This window comes from Bos grunniens, chromosome X, assembly GCF_055505025.1.
Source record: "Bos grunniens cultivar Pamir isolate PY7600 chromosome X, Bosgru_T2T1.0, whole genome shotgun sequence".
NCBI lineage: Eukaryota > Metazoa > Chordata > Mammalia > Artiodactyla > Bovidae > Bos > Bos grunniens.
The window spans coordinates 67,414,092-67,434,139 of record NC_141194.1 but is presented as its reverse complement, the minus strand read 5'-3'; the positions used below and the strand labels follow the sequence as shown (position 1 = coordinate 67,434,139).

General features: G+C 36.5%; 1 protein-coding gene across 9 annotated transcripts in view; it reads left to right on the top strand.

The window, feature by feature from the left end:
- Nucleotides 1-18,192, top strand: part of ZDHHC15 (zDHHC palmitoyltransferase 15) — a 98,466-nt gene extending 80,274 nt beyond the window's left edge. For 5 of the 9 annotated variants that reach the window (XR_015159549.1, XR_015159548.1, XM_086388996.1 and 2 more), the window contains one exon: nucleotides 15,632-15,828. Coding sequence is in view for 3 of the 9 variants with exons in the window: in XM_086388996.1 (XP_086245122.1) it covers nucleotides 15,632-15,684 (53 nt within the window). In the remaining 6 variants the exon portion in view is untranslated. Of the gene's footprint in view, nucleotides 1-1,537; nucleotides 1,589-15,631 lie in introns of all 9 variants that reach the window. The other 4 variants (XR_015159547.1, XR_015159552.1, XR_015159550.1 and 1 more) reach the window with 2 other exon arrangements.
- The last annotated feature ends 1,856 nt before the right edge of the window (nucleotides 18,193-20,048 follow it).

Here is a 20,048-nt window from a genome sequence, read left to right as displayed (position 1 = left end):
CTTGCCAATGCAGGAGATACAGGTTCAATTTCTGGGTCAGGAAGCCCCCTGGAGAAGGAAGTGGCAACCTAGTCCAGTATTCTTGCCTGGGAAATCCCATGGACAGAGAAGCCTGGTGGGCCACAGTCCATGGGGTTGCTAAAGATTTAGTGACTAAACAACAACAGATGATGGCTATAATCCAGAAGACAGATAATAACAAGTGTTGGTGGGGATTCGGAGAAATTAGAACCTTCATACACTTCTGGTGGCAGTACAGAATGGAGCAGTCACTTTGGAAAACAGCTTGGAAGCCCTTTAGTATGTTAAACATAAAATTACCATTATTGTCATTCAGTTGCCAAGTCCTGTCCAACTCTTTGTGACCCCATGGACCACAGCATGCCAGGCCTCTCTGTCCCTCACCATCTCCCAGAGTTTGCCCAAGTTCATGTCCATTGTTCATGTCTAAAATTACCATACGCCCCAGCAATTCCACTTCTTTGTATATAACCAAGAAAAATGAAAATCATATGCCCAAAAACTCCTGCATGAATGCTCACAGCAGCACTATTCATAATACCCAAAAAACGGAAACACTAATATCCATCTACTGATGAATAGATAAACAAAATGCAGTATATCTGTACAATGGAATGCCATTTGGCAACCAAAGAAATGCATGCTACAACATGGGATGGACCTTGAAAACATTATAGAATAGTATTTTTAATTTTAATATAAAAGTTTTAAGTATTAAAATATATCTATGTATGTAGGGAAACACTGAAAGGAATTATATCAAAATATAAGTAAAAACAAACTTTTTACATGGATTACTTCCTTCTCTGTCAAGCCTTAACACTTCAACCTCTCTCTCGGCAATATTCTTTTCTCCCTAACTTCATTGCTTTAGCCAGCAAAAATCCAAACTCCAGATCAAATCCAGCCATCTGCCTTCTCCATTTCTATACTCAGGCTGCTGAGAACTACTACAAAAATAATACAACTGGTTATAAATACTCACTGCAACTGATTAGAAATAACACAGCTGAGACTACACATTTGTGACCTTCAACTTAAACTGATCTGATAAGTTTTCACTGTTTACCAGTAGTTCTTTCCTTTGTTAACCACAACTTCATATAGTCTCTCTTATCACTGTCATTCCATATCATAGGAAAGTCCTAACATATGCTGCTGCTGCTGCTGCTGCTAAGTTGCTTCTGTCATGTCCGACTCTGTGCGACCCCATAGATGGCAGCCCACTAGGCTCCTCTGTCCCTGGGATTCTCCAGGCAAGAATACTGGAGTAGGTTGACATTTCCTTCTCCAATGCATGAAAGTGAAAAGTAAAAGTGAAGTCACTCAGTCGTGCCCGACTCTTAGCGACCCCATGGACTGCAGCCTACAAGGCTCTTCCATCCATGGGATTTTCCAGGCAAGAATACTGGAGTGGGTTGCCATTGCCTTCTCCACCTAACACATGAAATAGGGCTAAGAAAGGAAATAAAAGTCACTATAATTGGAAAAGAAGTAAAATTATCTCTCTTTGCAGATGTCATGATTGTCTACATTAAGAATCTACAAAAACTCCTAGAACTAATGAGTAAGTTATCAAGTTCACAGCACACAAGATCAATGGACAAACATCTATTTATATTCCTATATACTAGCATTGCACAATTGGGAAACCAAAATCAAAAATACAATACCATTCACAATAACTTCAAAAAAAGTAAATAACTAGATATATATTTAACAAATCACACATAATATCTATATGCTGAAACTTATAAAACATTGATGAAAAAGGCATGGAAGACCTAAATAAACAGAGATATATACTATGCTTATGGGTCAGAAGATTCCGTATAATTAAGATGTCAATACTCCCAAAATTTATAGACATTTAATATAATCCTAATTCAGATTTTAATTTTAGTTAAAGTTTTTTGTATAGATAGACAAGCTGACACTAAAATTTATATGTAAACGTAAGGAAACTAGAATAGTCAAAACAATTCTGAAAAAAAATACAAAATTGAAGGACTCAAACTTCCAATTTTAAGACATACTATAATGCTATAGTAGTCAAGACAGTGTGATATTAACCAAAGGAACAGACCTATGAACCAATGGAACAGAATAAAAAATAAACTACATAGACACATAAAGATGTTCAGCTGATTTTTACACAAAGATACAAGGGTAATTCAGTGGAGAACATACAGTCTTCAACAAACAGTGATAGAATAATTGGACATACCTACACCTACAGCTCACAACATGTACAAAATTTAATTCAAAATGATCATACACCTAAATGCAAAACTGTAAAAATCTCAGAAGAAAATTTAGGAGAAAATCTTTATTACTTTGAGTTAAGCAAATAGTTCTTAGATATGACGTCAAAAGTACTATACATGAAAGAAAAAAATTACAAGTTGAGATATGATATCAAAAGTACTATACATGAAAGAAAAAAATTACAAGTTGGACTTCAACAAAATTAAAAATGTATTCTCTGAGAAAATCATTGTTAAGAAAATAAAGACAGGCCACTGACTGAGGGAAAATATTTGCAAAACACATGTCTGATAAAGGACTTGTATCTAGATTATGTTAAATGCTCTAAAATCTCAAAAGTAAGAAAGCAAACACAATAAAATAATGAGCAAAAGGTTTGAATGGATATTTCACCAAAAGTGGAAATAAGCATAAGAAAAAATGCTTAATGGGGTGGCCAAAATGACAGAGTAGGAACACCCTGATCTCATCTCCTCTGATGGACACAGGAAAATTACAACTACTACAATTCTCTGAGAATGACCTGAAGACTAGCAGAAAATTTTCCCACAACTAAAGACATAAAGAAGGAACCACAATAAGACAGGTGGGAGGGGCAGAGGCAGTACAGCCAGGACCTACACCTTCAGGTGAGTGACCCACAAATGGGAGAAATATAACAATCATAGAAATTCTCCCCAAGGAGCAAGGGATCTGATTCCCAAATCAGTCTCCCCAGCCTGGGGATCCCACACTGGCAAGATGAGCTCACAGAACATCTAATATTGAAAACTACCAGGACTTAGGGTGAAAGAGCTGGAAAGCTATAGGAAACAGACTTTGCTCTTAAAAGGCACACAAAAAGTCCCACATACCCAATGTCCCAGGATAGAAGCAGTAGTTTGAAAGGAGCCTGGGTCAGACCCACTTGTTGATCTTGGAGAGACTCCTAGAGAGACAGAGGGCAACTGCTACTTACCCTGGGGAATGGAGACAGTGGTGGCAGCCATTTAGAGTACCTCATTCTGATAAAACCAGCACTGGGAAGCATCATTTTGGAATCCTCCTACCAGCCTGTTTGTACTGGGGACTCAGCCTCACCCAATAACAGGTTGGCACCAGCACCAAGTCCCCTCAAGCCACGCAAACAATCACAGGGATTTCTAACTCCACCTACCAGTAGGCTGGCAGCAACTCCAACCCTCCCTGGGCCACAGAGCCAACTGTGTGGGAAGCCTATCCCACATTTCAGTAGGCCCACAGCCACTGCAAAAGGCATGGCCTCATAGCTAACTATACTGGGATCAAGACCTACCCACGCACACACCCACAGTATTTAGCCCTACCACAAGAGAAGGGCACATGCAGCCCACATAGGAGGCACCCCTAGAACATATAGCACTGGTGATCTGAGGGAAGCACGCTGCTGGGCTCCATAGGACGTCTCCTATATAAGGTCACTTCAAGATTAAGAAACATAACCAACCTACCAAATACATAGAAATAAAAATAGCAAATTAGGCAAAATGAACTGACAGAAGGATTTGTTCCAAACAAAGGAACAAGATGAAACCCCAGAAGAAGAGCTAAATGAAATGAAGATAAGCAAACTACCTGATAAAGAGTTCAAAGTAATCATCATAAAGATGTTCAACAAACTCGTGAGATGAATGGGTTAACACAGTGAAAATTTCAACAAAGGGTTAGAAAATACAAAGAAGAAACAAATACATTTGAAGAATATAATAACTTAAATAAAAAAACACTAGAAGGAGTCAACAATATATTAGATGACACAGCAGAATGGATCAGCAATCTGGATGACACATAGTAGAAATCACACAAGCTGAAGAGGAAAAAGAAAAAAGAGCTTTAAAAAAGGGGGAGAATTGTTTAAGAGACCTCTGAGACAACATCAGCATACTACATTTTCATTATATGGGTCACAGAAAGAAGAGATAAAGGGTTAGAGAACTTATTTGAAGAAATAATACTTGAAAACTTCCCTAACCTGGGAAAGGAAACAGACAACCAGATCCAGAAAGCACAGAGCATCCCAAATGAGATGAATGCAAAAAGGTACACACCAAGACACATTATATTTAAAGGGAAAAATTAAAACAAGAATCTTAAAAGCAGCAAGGGAAAGCAATGTGCTATATACAAGGGAACTCACATAAAGCGATCTGACTTTTCAGAAGATACTCTGCAGGCCAAAAGGGATTGGCACAATATATTCAAAATGATGAAAGGAAAAAAGTTACAACCAATACTGCTCTACCGTCCAGAGTTCTCATTCAGATTTAAACAAGTGATAAATAATTTTTCAGACAAGCAGAAGTAGAAAGAGTTCAGCACCACTAAACCAGGTTAAGAAGAAATGTTAAAGGCACTCCTCTAAGCAAAAAAAGGAGTGAGGGGACACACACATGCCTATAACCGATTCGTGTTGATGTATGGCAAAAACGATCACAATATTCTGCAATATGTAAGGCAAATGCTAACAAGTATGAAAGGGGAAATTAACAGTAACACAATAGTGGGAGACTTTAATACCCCCACTCACACCTATGGATAGATCAACTAAACAGAAAATTAGCAAGGAAACACAAACTTTAAATGATACAATGGACCAGTTAGACCTAATTGATATCTATAAGACTTTCACCCAAAAAAAATGTATTTCACCTTTTTCTCAAGAGCACATGGAAGCTTCTCCAGGATAGATCACATCCTGGGCCTTAAGTCTCGCCTTGGTAAATTAAAAAAAAATAAAAATGGAATCATTCCAAGCATCTTTTCTGATCACAATGTGGTAAGATTAGATGTCAACTACAGGGAGAAAAAAAATCTATTAAACATATGGAGGCTAAACAACACTCTTCTGAATAACCAACAATCCACAGAAGAAATCAAAAAAGAAATCAAAATATACATAGAAACAAATGAAAACACAATAACCCAAAACCTGTGGGATTCAGTAAAAGCAGTGCTAAGGGGAAGGTTCATAGCAATACAGACTTACCTCAAGAAACAAGAGAAAATCAAATAAATAACCTAACTCTGCACCTAAAGCAACTAGAAAAAGAAGAAATGAAGTACCCCAGGGTTAGTAGAAGGAAAAAAATCATAAAAATTAGGGCAGAAATAAATGCAAAAGAAACAAAGGAGACCATAGCAAAAATCAACAAACCTAGAGGCTGGTTCTTTGAGAAGATAAATAAAATAGACAAACCATTAGCCAGACTCACAAGAAAACAAGGGAGAAGAATCAAATCCACAAAATTAGAAATGAAAATGGAGAAATCACAACAGACAACACAGAAATACAAAGGATCATAAGAGACTACTATCAGCAACTATATGCCAATTAAATGGACAACTTGGAAGAAATAGACAAATTCCTGGAAAAGTATAACTTTCCAAAACTGAACCAGGAAGAAATAGAAAATCTTAACAGACCCATCACAAGCACAGAAATCGAAACTGTAATCAGAAATCTTCCAACAACAACAAAAAAAAAACCCAGGACCAGAAGGCTTCACAGCTGAATTTTACCAAAAATTTAGAGAAGAGCTAACACCTATCCTATTCAAACTCTTCCAGAAAATAGCAGAGGAAGGTAAACTTCCAAACTCATTCTATGAGGCCACCATCGCCATAATACCAAAACCAGACAAAGATGCCACAAAAAAAGAAAACCACAGGCCAATATCACTGATGAACATAGATGCAAAAATCCTTAACAAAATTCTAGCAAACAGAATCCAACCACATATTAAAAAGATCATACATCATGACCAAGAGGGCTTTATCCCAGGGATGCAAGAATTCTTCAATATTCACAAATCAATCAATGTGATATGCCACATTAACAAATTGAAAGATAAAAACCATATGATTATCTCAATGCTGCTGCTGCTGCTGCTAAGTCGCTTCAGTCGTTTCCAACTCATGTGCGACCCCATAGACGGCAGCCCACACAGGCTCCTCTGCCCCTGGGATTCTCCAGGCAAGAACACTGGAGTGGATTGCCATTTCCTTCTCCAATGCATGCATGCATGCTAAATTGCTTCAGTTGTGTCCAACTCTGTGTGACCTTATGGACAGCAGTCCACCAGGCTCCTCTGTCCACGGGACTTGCCAGGAAAGAATAGGGGAGTTGGTTGTCATTTCCTTCTCCAGATTATCTCAACAGATGCAGAGAAAGCCTTTGACAAAATTCAACATCCACTTATGATAAAACCCCTCCAGAATGCAGGAATAGAAGGAACATACCTCAACATAATAAAAGCCATATATGATAAACCCACAGCAAACACTATCCTCAGTGGTGAAAAAAATGAAAGCATTTCCCCTAAAGTCAGGAACAAGACAAAGGTGCCCACTCTCACCACTACTATTCAACATAGTTTTGGACGATTTAGCCACAGCAATCAGAGAAGAAAAATAAATAAAAGGAATCCAGGTTGGAAAAGAAGAAGTAAAACTCTCACTGTTTGCAGATGACATGATCCTCTACATAGAAAACCCTAAAGATTCCACCAGAAAATTAACTAGAACTAATCAGTGAATATAGTAAAGTTGCAGGATATGAAATCAACACACAGAAATCCCTTGCATTCCTATACACTAGCAATGAGAGGACAGAAAGTGAAATTAAGGAAACAATTCCATTCACCATTGCAACAAAAAGAATAAAATACTTAGGAATAAATTGACCTAAAGAAACAAAAGACCTATATATGGAAAACTATAAAACACTGATGAAAGAAATCAAGGATGACAGAAATAGATGGAGAAATATACCATGTTCATGGATAGGAAGAATCAATATAATGAAAATGAGTATACTACCCAAAGCCATCTATAGATTCAATGCAATCCCTATCAAGCTACCAACGGTATTTTTCACAGAACTAGAGCAAATAATTTCACAATCTGTATGGAAATACAAAAAACCTTGAATAGCCAAAGCGATCTTGAGAAAGAAGAATGGAACTGGAGGAATCAACCTGCCTGAATTCAGACTATACTACTAAGCTACAGTCATCAAGATAGTATGGTACTGGCACACAGACAGAAATATAGATCAGTGGAACAAAATAGAAAGCCCAGAGATAAATCCAAGCACCTATGGACACCTTAACTTTGACAAAGGGGGCAAGAATATACAATGGAGAAAAGACAAACTCTTTAAACAAGTGGTGCTGGGAAAACTGGTCAACCACTGGTAAAAGAATGAAACTAGAATACTTTCTAAAACCGTACATAAAAATAAACTCAAAATGGATTAACGATCTAAACATAAGACCAGAAACTACATAAAACTCCTAGAGGAAAACATAGGCAAAACACTCTCCGACCAATATCACAGCAGGATCCTCTATGACCCACCTCTCAGATTATTGGAAATAAAAGCAAAAATAAACAAATGGGATCTAATTAAACTTAAAAGCTTCTTCACAACAAAGGAAACTATAAGCACGGTGAAAAGACAGCCTTCAGAATGGGAGAAAATAATAGCAAATGAAGCAACTGACAAAGAATTAATCTCAAAAATATACAAGCAACTCCTATAGCTCAATTCCAGAAAAATAAACAACCCAATCAAAATATGGGCCAAAGAACTAAACAGACATTTCTCCAAAGAAGACATACAGATGGCTAACAAACAACTGAAAAAATGCTCAACATCACTCATTATCAGAGAAATGCAAATCAAAACCACAATGAGGTACCATCTCATGCCTGTCAGAATGGTTGCTATCAAAAAGTCTGCAAACAATAAATGCTGGAGAGGGTATGGAACAAAGGGAACCCTCTTACACTGTTGGTGGGAATGCAAACTAGTACAGCCACTATGGAGAACAGTGTGGAGATTCCTTAAAAAACTGGAAATAGAACTGGCATATGACCCAGGAATCCTACTGCTGGGCATACACACTGAGGAAACCAGAACTGAAAGAGACACGTGTACCCCAGTGTTCATCACAGCACTGTTTACAATAGTCAGGACATGGAAGCAACCTAGATGTCTATCGGCAGATGAATGGATAAGAAAGCTGTGGTACATATACACAATGGAATATTACTCAGCCATTAAAAAGAATGCCTTTGAATCAGTTCTAATAAGGTGGATGAAACTGGAGCCTATTATACAGAATGAAGTAAGCCAGAAAGAAAAACAGCAATACAGTATACTAACGCATATATATGGAATTTAGAAAGATGGTAATGATGACCCTATATGTGAGACAGCAAGAGACACAGATGTAAAGAACAGACTTTTGGAGTCTGTGAGAGAAGGTGAGGGTGGGATAATTTGAGAGAATAGCACTGAAACGTGTATATTATCATATGTGAAACAGACTATCAGCCCAGTTTCGATGCATGATACAGGGTGTTCAGGGCTGGTGCACTGGGATGACCCTGAGGGATGGGATGGGGAGGAAGGTGGGAGGGGGGTACAAGATGGGGAACACATGTACACCAATGGCTGATTCATGTCAATGTATGGCAAAACCAATATAATATTTTAAAGTAATTAGCCTCCAATTAAAATAAATAAACTTTTAAGAAACTATCATAATATTGTAAGGTAATTATCCTCCAATTATATAAATAAATAGATTTTTTAAGGCCACAACTAGAAATATGAAAGAAAAATATCTTGTTGGTAAAGGCAAAGGTGCAGTAAAGATAGCAGAATAACCAGTTGTAAAGCTAGTAGGAAGGTTAAAAGACAAAAGTAATAAAATCATCCATATCCACAAAATGTAGTTGTGGAATACACAAAACAAAAAAGATGTAAAATATGATGCCATAAACATTAACAATGGGGTAGGGAGGAATAAAAATATATGATGGTTATAATGTATTTTAACTTAAAAGGTTGTCAACTTAATCATATATATATATATATACAGAGAGAGAGAGAGAGAGGAGACAGAGAGAGAGTGTGTTATCTATGAACCTCATGGTAATTACAAACCAAAACCATATAACAGATACATACACAAAAAAGAGAAACATTAAAGATAGCTGTTAAATCATAGGGAATACAACAAAAGAAGAAGGGAACAACAAGAACAACAAAAGAACTACAAAACAACCCCAAAAACAGTTAACAAAATGGCATTATGTATGTACCTATCAATAGTGACTTTAAATGTAGATGGATTAAATGCTATACTCTAAAGACATACAGTGGCTGAATGGATTAAAAAAAAAAAAAAAAAAAACAAGACCCATATATATGCTGCCTAAAGGAGATTCAACTTCAGACTGAAATTAAGGAGATGAAAAAATGTATTCCATGCATATAGAAACTTAAAGCTGGGGTAGCAGTACTTACATCAGACAAAACAGACTTTTAAAACAACGTGTGTAACAAGAGACAAAGGAGGACATCACATAATGATAAATGGATCGATCCAACAATGAGATATACCAATCATAAATATATATGTACTCAACATAGTAGCATCTAAATACATAAAGCAAATATTAACAAACATAAAGGAGCAGTAACACAAAAATTTTAGGGAAGTTTACCACCCCACTTACACCAACAGGTAGACCATCCACACACAAAATCAATAAAGAAACACTGGCCATAAATATGAATATTTTAATAATATTGTAATAACTTTGTAGGGCAATAGATGGTTACTAGACTTATCATACTGATAGTTTCATAATATATGCAAATATCAAATCACCAGGTAGTACATTGAAGCTAACATAATATTGTACATCAATAATATTTTAATTAAATTAAAATTGACTGTGAATATTCTAAGAAATTAATGCCAAAAGTCTTTCTTAAAATATAAATAGTCATTCACATTTGAAAATTGGTAATATGGCAATGGAGTTACTTTTAAAAGACAGCTATTCATTAGGGGCAGGGGGCAGAAAAATTGCTCAGTATCACTAGCCATTAGGAAAATTCAAATTAAAACCACAAGGAGATTCCTTTATACCTATACTCGAATGGGCTTTTTTTTTTTTTTTAATGTAGTGATAATTCCAAGTGCTGTCAAAGATGCAGAAGAATTGGAATTATCCTACTAGTGGGAATGCAAAACAGCACAGGCACTCTGCAAAATAGTTTGTCAGGTCTTTATAAAATTTCTTACAATGTTAAACACACACATACCATATGACCCTGTAATGCTACTCCTGAATATTTCCCCTAGAAAATGAAAACCTGTGTTCACCCAATAATGTATATATGGATGGTTATAGCAGCTTTATTGATACCAAACCAAACCCATAAAACAACACAAATGTCCTTCAATGGATAAAAGAGTAAACAAAGTATACTTCTCAGAAATCAAATGTAATGAACAATTGATACTTACAGCAACATAGTGAACAATGCAAAGAAATAGAAGAAAACAATACAATGGGAAAGACTAGAAAACTCTTCAAGAAAATTTAAGATATCAAGGGAATATTTTATGCAAGGATGGTCATAATAAAGGACAGAAACAGTAAGGACCTAACAGAAGCAAAGAGATTAAGAAGAGATGGCAAGAATACACAGAAGAACTACACCAAAAAAGGTCTTAATGATACCGATGACCACGATGGTATGATCACTCACCTACAGCCAGACATCCCAGAGTGTGAAGTCAAGTGGACCTAAGGAAGCACTCCTATGAACAAAGCTAGTGGAGGTGATGGAATTCCAACTGAGCTATTTCAAATCCTATAAGATGATGCTGTTACAGTGCTGCACTCAATATGCAAGCAAATTTGGAAAACTAAAAAATGCTTTGCTATTTTTTGCCATTGAGAGACCCCTCATAAAGCTCAATCTAAAAAAAAAAAAAAAGAAAAGAAAAAAAAAATTGGAAAAGGTCAGTTTTCATTCTAATCCCAAAGAGCAATGCCAAAGAATGTTCAAACTACTGCACAATTTCATTTCACATGCTTGCAAGGTAATGCTCAAAATCCTTCAAGCTAAGCTTCAGCAGAACATGAACTGAGAACTTCCAGATATGTATAAGCTGGGCTTAGAAAAGTCAAAGGAACCACAGATCAAATTGCCAACATCTGTTGGATCATAGAGAAGCAAGAGAGTTACAGAAAAATATCTACTTCTGCTTCATTAACTATGCTAATACGTTTGACTGTGTGGATCACAACAAACTGTGGAAAATTCTTAAAGAGATGGGAATACCAGACCACCTTACCTGTTTCCTGAGAAACCTGTATGCAGGTCGAGAAGCAATAGTTAGAACCGGACATAGAACAATGGACTGGTTCAAAATTGGGAAAAGAGTACGACAAGGCTGTATATTGTTACCTTGCTTGTTTAACATATGCAGAATGTATCATCCAAATACCAGGCTGGATGAATCACAATCTGGAATTAAGATTGCTGGGAGAAATAACAACCTCAGATATGCAGATGATACCACTCTAATGGCAGAAAGTGAAGAGGAACTAAAGAGCCTCTTGATGAGGATGAAAGAGGAGAGTGAAAAGGCTGGCTTAAAACTCAACATTCAAAAAACTAAGATCATGGTGTCTGGTCCCATCATTTAATGGCAAATAGATGGGGGAAAAGTGGAAACAGTGACAGATTTTATTTTCTTGGGCTCCAGGATCACTACAGATGGTGACTGCAGCTATTAAAATAAAAGATGCTTGCTCCTTGGAAGAAAAGCTATTACAAACTTGGATAGCATATTAAAAAGCAGAGACATCAATTTGCCAACAAAGGTCCTGATAGCCAAAGCTATGGTTTTCCCAGTAGTTACGTACAGATGAGAGAGTTGAACCATAAAGAAGGTTGAGCGCTGAAGAATTGATGCTTTTGAATTGTGGTGCTGGAGAAGACTCTTGAGAGTCCCTTGGACTGCAAGGAGATCCAACCAGTCCATCTTAAAGGAAATCAGTCCTGAATATTCATTGGAAGGACTGATGCTGAAGCTGAAACTTCATTACTTTGGCCACCTTATGTGAAGAGTTGACTCACTGGAAAGACCCTGATGCTGGGAAAGATTGATAGCAAAAGGAGAAGGTGGCAGAGGATGAGATGGTTAGATAGCATCACTGAATCAATGGACATGAATATGGGCAAACTCCAGGAGATAATGAAGGACAGGGAAGCCTGGTATGCTGCAGTCCATGGATTTGCAGAGGGTCGGACAGGACTTAGCAACTGAACAACAACAACAGAAATAATGCTGTTACTCTTTAGTTGCTAAGTCGTGTCCAACTCTTTGTGACCCAATGGATTGTTGCCCGCCAGGCCCCTCTGTTCATGGGATTTTCCAAGCAAGAATACTGGAGTGGGTTGCCATTTCCTTCTCCAGGAGATCTTCCCGACCTAGGGACCAAACCTGTGTCTCCTGCTTGGCAGGCAGATTCTTTACCTATCGAACTCATGTCTCCTGCTTAGTAGGAGGATTCTTTACCTCTGAGCCACCATTTGTGAACCTAAAACTTCATTATTCTAAGTGAAAAAACCCAGTTCCTAGCACAAGGAATGTAGTCAATAATATTGCAGTATCCTTTGTATCATGTATAATCTATAAAGATTTCAAATTGCTATGTTGTATACCTGAAACTAAGAAGTCAACTATACTGCAATTTAAAAACAAAAATATTTCTGAAGTCTTTGTGCTGTATGATTCCATTTGTATGAAATTTTGGAAAAGGCAAAAATACATAGAGAGAAAATAGATTAGTGGTTGCCAGGTTTAGGGATCAGAGGAAGTTCTGCATTCTATCTGAGACTGTGTTTACAAGATTCTATGCATGTATAAAATTTCACAGAACTGTAAACCCACAAAAGTTAATTTGACTCTATTTAAATTTAAAAGTTAAAAACAATCCTTCTCTCATGCTTCTCTACAGCTTTCTACACCCTTCTTCCCCCCATCCCTACCATCAGACATCTGAAGATGGTGTCTTCCCAAACTTTGCTAGGTTATCTCCCGTGCATCACATAAATCTACTCATTCCTTAGGGAATCTGTCCATTTCTTAGCTAAAGGGCATATATATGATGATAACTACTGAATATGTATCTCCAGCCCAGAACTCTTTCCTGAGTTCCAGACATGAATAACCAAGTGCCTTTCAACTTCACCTACCCCAAAACTCATTTCCTGTTTTGTTCCTTCTTCATCTGCCATTCACATCTAATTATCCACTGAAGTATATTAATTTTACTTCTTAAAGTAAAGCTCTGGAAGCTTTACTTTACTCTGGAAGCTATGTACTTTTTCTAGTTAGATTACCATGACTCCAGAGCATGTGTTTGTAACCTGTATTACTGCAATAGCTTTTTAACTGATTTTCCTGCTTCCAGTTTTGCCCCTTCCAGTCCATTCTCCACATTGCAACTAGAATGATGAAAAATTTAAGTCTGTATAATGGCTGTTTTATTGGCTTCAACAGAGTCTGAATTCCTTAACATGGTTTACAAGCCCTTTTATGATCCGGCCCCTGCTCATCTCTCCAGATTCTCAACTCTGAAGCTTCCTCTCCACTAGTTTTATCCCCATACTCTGCTCTTGAACCACATCTCAACTTCCTTCAGCCCCTCAAACATCCCCCTACTGCCTCTCACGATTGGGATGCTTCTTCAGCAACCTCCATCTCCTCCATTCCAGTCTACCTCAGCTGGATATATAGTACTTATTCTCTAGATTTCAGCTTCCACATCATTTACATGGGTTTATCATTGACTTATGTCCCTTTTGGGAGAATTCTGTGGACAGAGGAGCCTGACAGGCTACAGTCCGTGGGGTCACAAAGAGTTGGACGTGACTGAGCAACTAAAGAGAGAGAGAGAATGACTTTATGAGAGCCCTTTTATCCCATTCTATAATAGCCTACTTACTTGTTGTCTCTAAAACTAAATTATAAGTTCCTTGAGGGCAGTCACTATGTCTTGTGCACATTTTAGTGCCAGCCTCTAGCATAATGCCTGGAACATGGTAAGTATTCAATAAACATATGTCAAATAAATGAAGGAGAAGGAGAGGGTGTAGAAGACAGTTTCTGAAATTACAGGTCATTTTTTCTTTATGCCTTTCTACATTTTCCAGTTATTCTATGATGAGCATAAATTGTTTTTATAATATGAACAATATATTAAGGGATTCCCTGGCATTTCAGTGGTTAGGAGTAGGTGCTTTCACTGCAGTTGGCCCAGGTTCAATCCTTAGTAGGGAAACTAAGATCCTGGAAGCCATATGGTACAGCAAAAAAAAAAAAAAAAAATATATATATATATATATATATATATACACACACACATATATATGTGTGTGTGAGAGAGAGAGAAATAGTTTTGAAAGTATATTAAACATAACAGAAAGGAGAGAAAACTATTAAGAAAGTTTAAATCACATATAATCCCACCACCTAAAGATAACTATGTTGACATTTTGTTGTATGCCATCCAATATTTTCTATGAATATATTTTTTAAACATTGAGACCATGTTGTGTTCAGTTTTGAATTCTGCTTTTTTCACTAATGCTGCAAGTAATTTTCCATTATATTAAGGTACTTTTGTTTATTTAACCAATTCTCTGCCGTACAACCTTAAGATTTTATTCCAATTTTCACTATTATGAGTAAGGTTGCCAATAATATCTTTAAACATAAATCTTTTCCTTCATTTATAATCATTTTCTTTTTGTGTGTTGATTATACATTTTTATATTTTAAATTAATTTATTAATTTTAACTGGAGGCTAACTACTTTACAATATTGTGGTGGTATGATAGGATCCTAGAAGCAAAATTACTGGTGTGAACTTTTTAAAAGACTGTTAATATATGTGGCTAAATTGTTTTCCAGAGGGCTTATACTAATAATAGCTGCTTGAGTACCTACTATATGCCAGACGTTGTTTTTGGTAGATTTTGTTATGCTTGTTTTACAGATGAAGAAATTAATTTGTCCAGAATTATAGAGATAGTAAATGGCAAAGTTAGAATTCAAATTTCAGATTGTGCAATTTCAAAGCTTATGTTATTTCTTGAGAATTTCAAAAATAAATATTTTTACATTATCAAATTATGTATATGTACTAGAGAAAATGTGGGAAATATTAGAGAAAATGAACATAAATTACTCATGAATTCACCACTTTCAACAGCTTAGTGTATTTCATCTGTCTTTTGTTCCAGATAAAAATTCTGGGTTAAAATAACATTGTATATATAATTTTACACCCTGCTTTTTTCACTTAACATTTTTCAATGCTGACTCATACTCTTCAACAACATAATTTTAACAGTTGCATATTATTGTCAGTGAATGTTACCATGTGAATATTTACACTAGTTCAAGCTCACTTGTGCATTTTTTTTTTCATCCCCAGGACCCTCCATCTCCAATGAAGTTTACAGAGTTCAGTGTTGGAAACCATTCTGATCTTCAAAATAAGTCACCACGGCAGATTGAAACTTTTCAATTTGAAAGCATCCCATCAAATACTTGCTGTGCAGATAGATTTCAGAACTTATAAGTTATCTAATTTACTAGCTGAACTCATCAATCTGGTAGCAATTAATTCAAGCCAGTCTTCCTCTACTTCTTTCTTCATTTCCTCTCCTCCCCTCAGTGAAAGCCTAAAAGTACATATTTATCTTTCCAGAGGCTCTTTTTATTCCTCTTGTCAGGTAAAGGGGAACTCAAAAGACTCCCTTGGAGTCTTTAACTCCCCTAGAAAGACCGTTAATCATATCTATAGGTCTTTGTTTTGTTGAGGGGAATCAGACAAGTTTGCTGCTTGTGCACATGTGCATTTATAAGCATACATATGTGCAACATATTTACACAAAATTCTGCTGCTGTGTTGTGAAAATTGAGGTTTAAAAAAACTGAAGTTTTTTATTCAATCATATCTTTTTCCTAAATAGCAATCTAAATATTTGCTGAGCTGTGAACACCTTTTCCTATATCAGGTACCTAAAATTTAAGAGGGAGATTCAACACTGTGATCAAGGTCTGTGATTGGGAATTGAACAATGTAAAACCTGTTCTCTGTCATAGATGTGTGGTGTTCCTGAAAGCACCACAGCTAATAGAGACCAGATCAGATTTCCATTTTATTTAACATAACGATTAGAGTTTTCAAGACTTTTAATGCCAGAGTGTGGGAAAATTCTCCAATAACTTTTATTCTTTTCTCTGCTACCTAGCTTTATTTTAACCTTCACAAATTACTCTTACGATGAAAGAAAAACTATAAGCTCAAGTTATGGACCATTGGTTTTGTTAAGGGGTTTAAGGATGATTTTCTGGTTTAATTACAATACTGTTAACAAGGACAAAATTTCATATTTGAAATTAGCTTAAGGATTAGCACTAAAGATTTTCTTTCACAACAGGAATTAGTGTACAAATAGTGAAAAATCCAATAGTAATACATCAATTCTTTCTCTTTTTTTCTTTCCTTCTTTTTTTTGTTTAGTTTCAATAGTAGTGCAGCCATTAAGATAGTTTACAACCATTTCCCAGCTTATTTATAATAAGCCTTTCTTTTAGTTCTAGTTCCTGAATCAGTAAGTATGGACAGTAATACTGCTTCTCTATGATAATAATAATATCTAAGAGTATTGATGGTTTCCATTTCTCAGTCAGTGCCATAGTGCACAGCTGCTAACAATAGAAGTTCCAACTCTTACAGAGATCAGTGAGTTAGAGGCACCTTACTGATATCAAGTTGTTGAAATCCTAGAGGGGTTAGGTTTCCTAAAGTATTCTCTGAAACCTTTTTGAGTAAAAAAGAGTTGCCTGCCACAAACAATTCAGTGTTCAGGCTCCAGTGAAGCTGTGAATGTGCATAGTCCAGCTACTTAAAGCAATGAAAAACCCGTTCATTTGAATTCTCTAGGTAATTCTGGTCAAGAGAAGACTTTCAGCATAAATTAAATGGATTGTGGCCATCATTTCACCTGAGAGAATACTATACATGACTAAATCTATTAGTGCCAGGGGCTGTTTTTCAAACTCCAATGGCAAGAACCAGCCTAGAAGACTCTACACACTGGGTTTCATGATAAAATCATATATGTTCAGATGAGAAGATTTTTCCCCTTCCTCTTTCCCTTCAAAACACTCTCTTGTTTGGGTTTATCTTGAAAACGTATTGATCATCCACATGGCATTGTGTTTGACAAGCCTTGCCTTATATTCATATAGAAATGCACCTTTCCTAAAAGTAGGACTGTTGCTTACTCCAAAGCCAGTAGGCCTCAAAGCAATCTATCTAGTCCATCATCTTCTGCCAAGAGCTTAGGCAGAACAGCTGCTATCTATGATTCAAATCCAGGAAGGAATCAATAACTTATGTAATGAATAGAGTGTATCAGCACTCATAGAAATCAGGTCATAAAAGACAATGTCAGGGAACTACAAAAAAGCACTGGAGGGTAAAGCTCAGGAAAGCTGTAATGCAAAGATTATTGTTTAATGTCTTACAGACACACTGTCTTCAAAAGGCCAAATAAAGCAGGGTTTTACCTGGGGACTTAGGGAAATAAAGAAACCCTATTCCTATCTCTAAATCTTTATTCTATTAGTTTATAGACTCTGATACTGTCCTCATTATAGGTCATTGTGTATTGATTTCTGTACCTAAACAACGCCCCCCCCCCCAGTTGGTTGATTATTTATAAAGAAAGCAAAGAGGTTTGTTTGATAATTAGCATACCCTGATCTGGCTCCTTTGCTTGCTTTTCCTTGGGGCCATTTCCAATAACTTCTGTGGGATCTCATCCTCCAGTCTTTAGTAGCCATCTTCCCCATTTGCAAAACAAAGATGCTCATTGTTAGGCATACAGGTGAAAGGTGCTATGTAATTCCCCAGTGCTCTTATATATCCTTCATTGCAGGGGTAGAATTAAAAGTTTAACCAGAACAGTATTTCTAAACAAATCAGTGTGCTCGATTCTTTCTTCCTTGCTCTCGTTGATGATTTGTTCTTGCAGAGCTTACTATTCATTCTAACAATGTCCTTGGAAAGAGGCAGAATAGAAATTATTTTCCCCATGGTACAAACCTGAAAAATTAAGGGCAAAAGAAATGAAGCACCCTCCAAAAGCACATAGCTGTCTGGGACAGAACTCACAGTTGCCGCGTCCAGTGCACTGTTAAAGTGACTTGGCTTCCCAGTACTGGAATAAACATGGAGTAGCTTAGAACATTGAGAGCAACTAAAGCAGGACCATTTCTGAAGAGTCTTTCAAAAATCTGAAAGTATGCAGTTTATACAATTCTTATTTTCTATATGATATAAATGTATTTTGTGCCTCTTTCCCCTTCTGGCCCCATATGACACATTTATTTCACACTACGTGGCATCAGCCCAGGTCATTTTGCCCTCTGGCACTCATAGAGCCCATTTTCAGGCCTGTCTTTTCCAGAGAAAAGAAAGTGCTATGTGCTTCCTCATGTTTATGCCAAATTACACAAAGTGTAGATATTGAGATTAATGAAGATTTAAGCACAATCCAAGTAAGTATAAGAATATTGACTATACATTATTTAAATGTGCATCTGAAATTTAATGTGGCCCAAATTCATAAGAATAACAGTCATGCAAAGCCTATCCCTTTCACATATCATCACATACATATATATCTATACATATTTGCACACTCACAGTGCCCCCAAAGCAGGCTGCCTGGTCATTAGGAGCAGATACTTTAAAGGAATGAGTCTCTGTCCTCTTTCTTTACAAAAAAGTCCAACAGTCACTGCAAGTGAAGAATATTCCATTCATACATTCTAGAACTTCTGCTCCTGGAGTAATTAAGGTACTCAGTTGGCACCAAAGACCTGTTCTGTGCCTCTATCAATCACCAAAGGCACATGACAAGATTGTTAGACCTTTCCACAAGTCTCATGTTCTTAGAAAATTCATGAATTTCATCCAATCAGTAGAAAATTGTTTATGAGTTATAGTACATCTGCATTTTTTTAACCAGAGCTGTAATGTACCATATTAAATTGTAGTCTTTTGCATGCAGGTATTATGTAATATAATAATGAATGGATGGCTCCTAATAGCATGCAACCCATGACTGTTTACTTCCCTAAAAGGGCTAGGGCTGTGTCCCACACAGTGTCCAAAACTATTAAATGCATTCTATGTAACAGCCTGATATATGGGCCATCAGCAGATTGAGTTAGACATGTAATGTATTAGGAAATAGACTCTTAGTAGGGTATGGTGTTAAAGGGAAAAAAAAAAAAAACAGTAAGATAAGATGCATTTAAGAAATAATGACTGTCATCCTGCTGGCTAAATCAACAAAGGGATACAACAGGAAAGCTGGTCCTGGGTCTTGGTAATATATGAAATGGATTGGAGAGCCAGAAAAAGAAAAGCACTGGGGACTTCAGCAGTTAAGCTCAAGTTGCCAATTTGCTACAAATCCTTTTTTCCACCAATCTGCTCAAGGTAATTATATATAATATTCTTTAAACTATGTGTCTTGCTACAGAAATACCCAGAAATACTGACCAGCTTTATCTTCCTAAGTCCTTTATTAAAAGCATATACATAAAATTATCACTTCTTTTGTATATTATGGTGTTGTTAAAGTGGTGGCAAAACTGAAAATTTCAAACCACTTTGATGGAAGTTTCTGTACTTCTCATTTCATGGATGTAATAGATTTTATTCACTCCCAAGTTGATTGGTATGTGTGTGTCGACTTTAAAAAAAATGCACAATGTGAGAGTCATGAGTTAAGTTTTATTTGGGGTAAAATGAGGATTGCATCCCG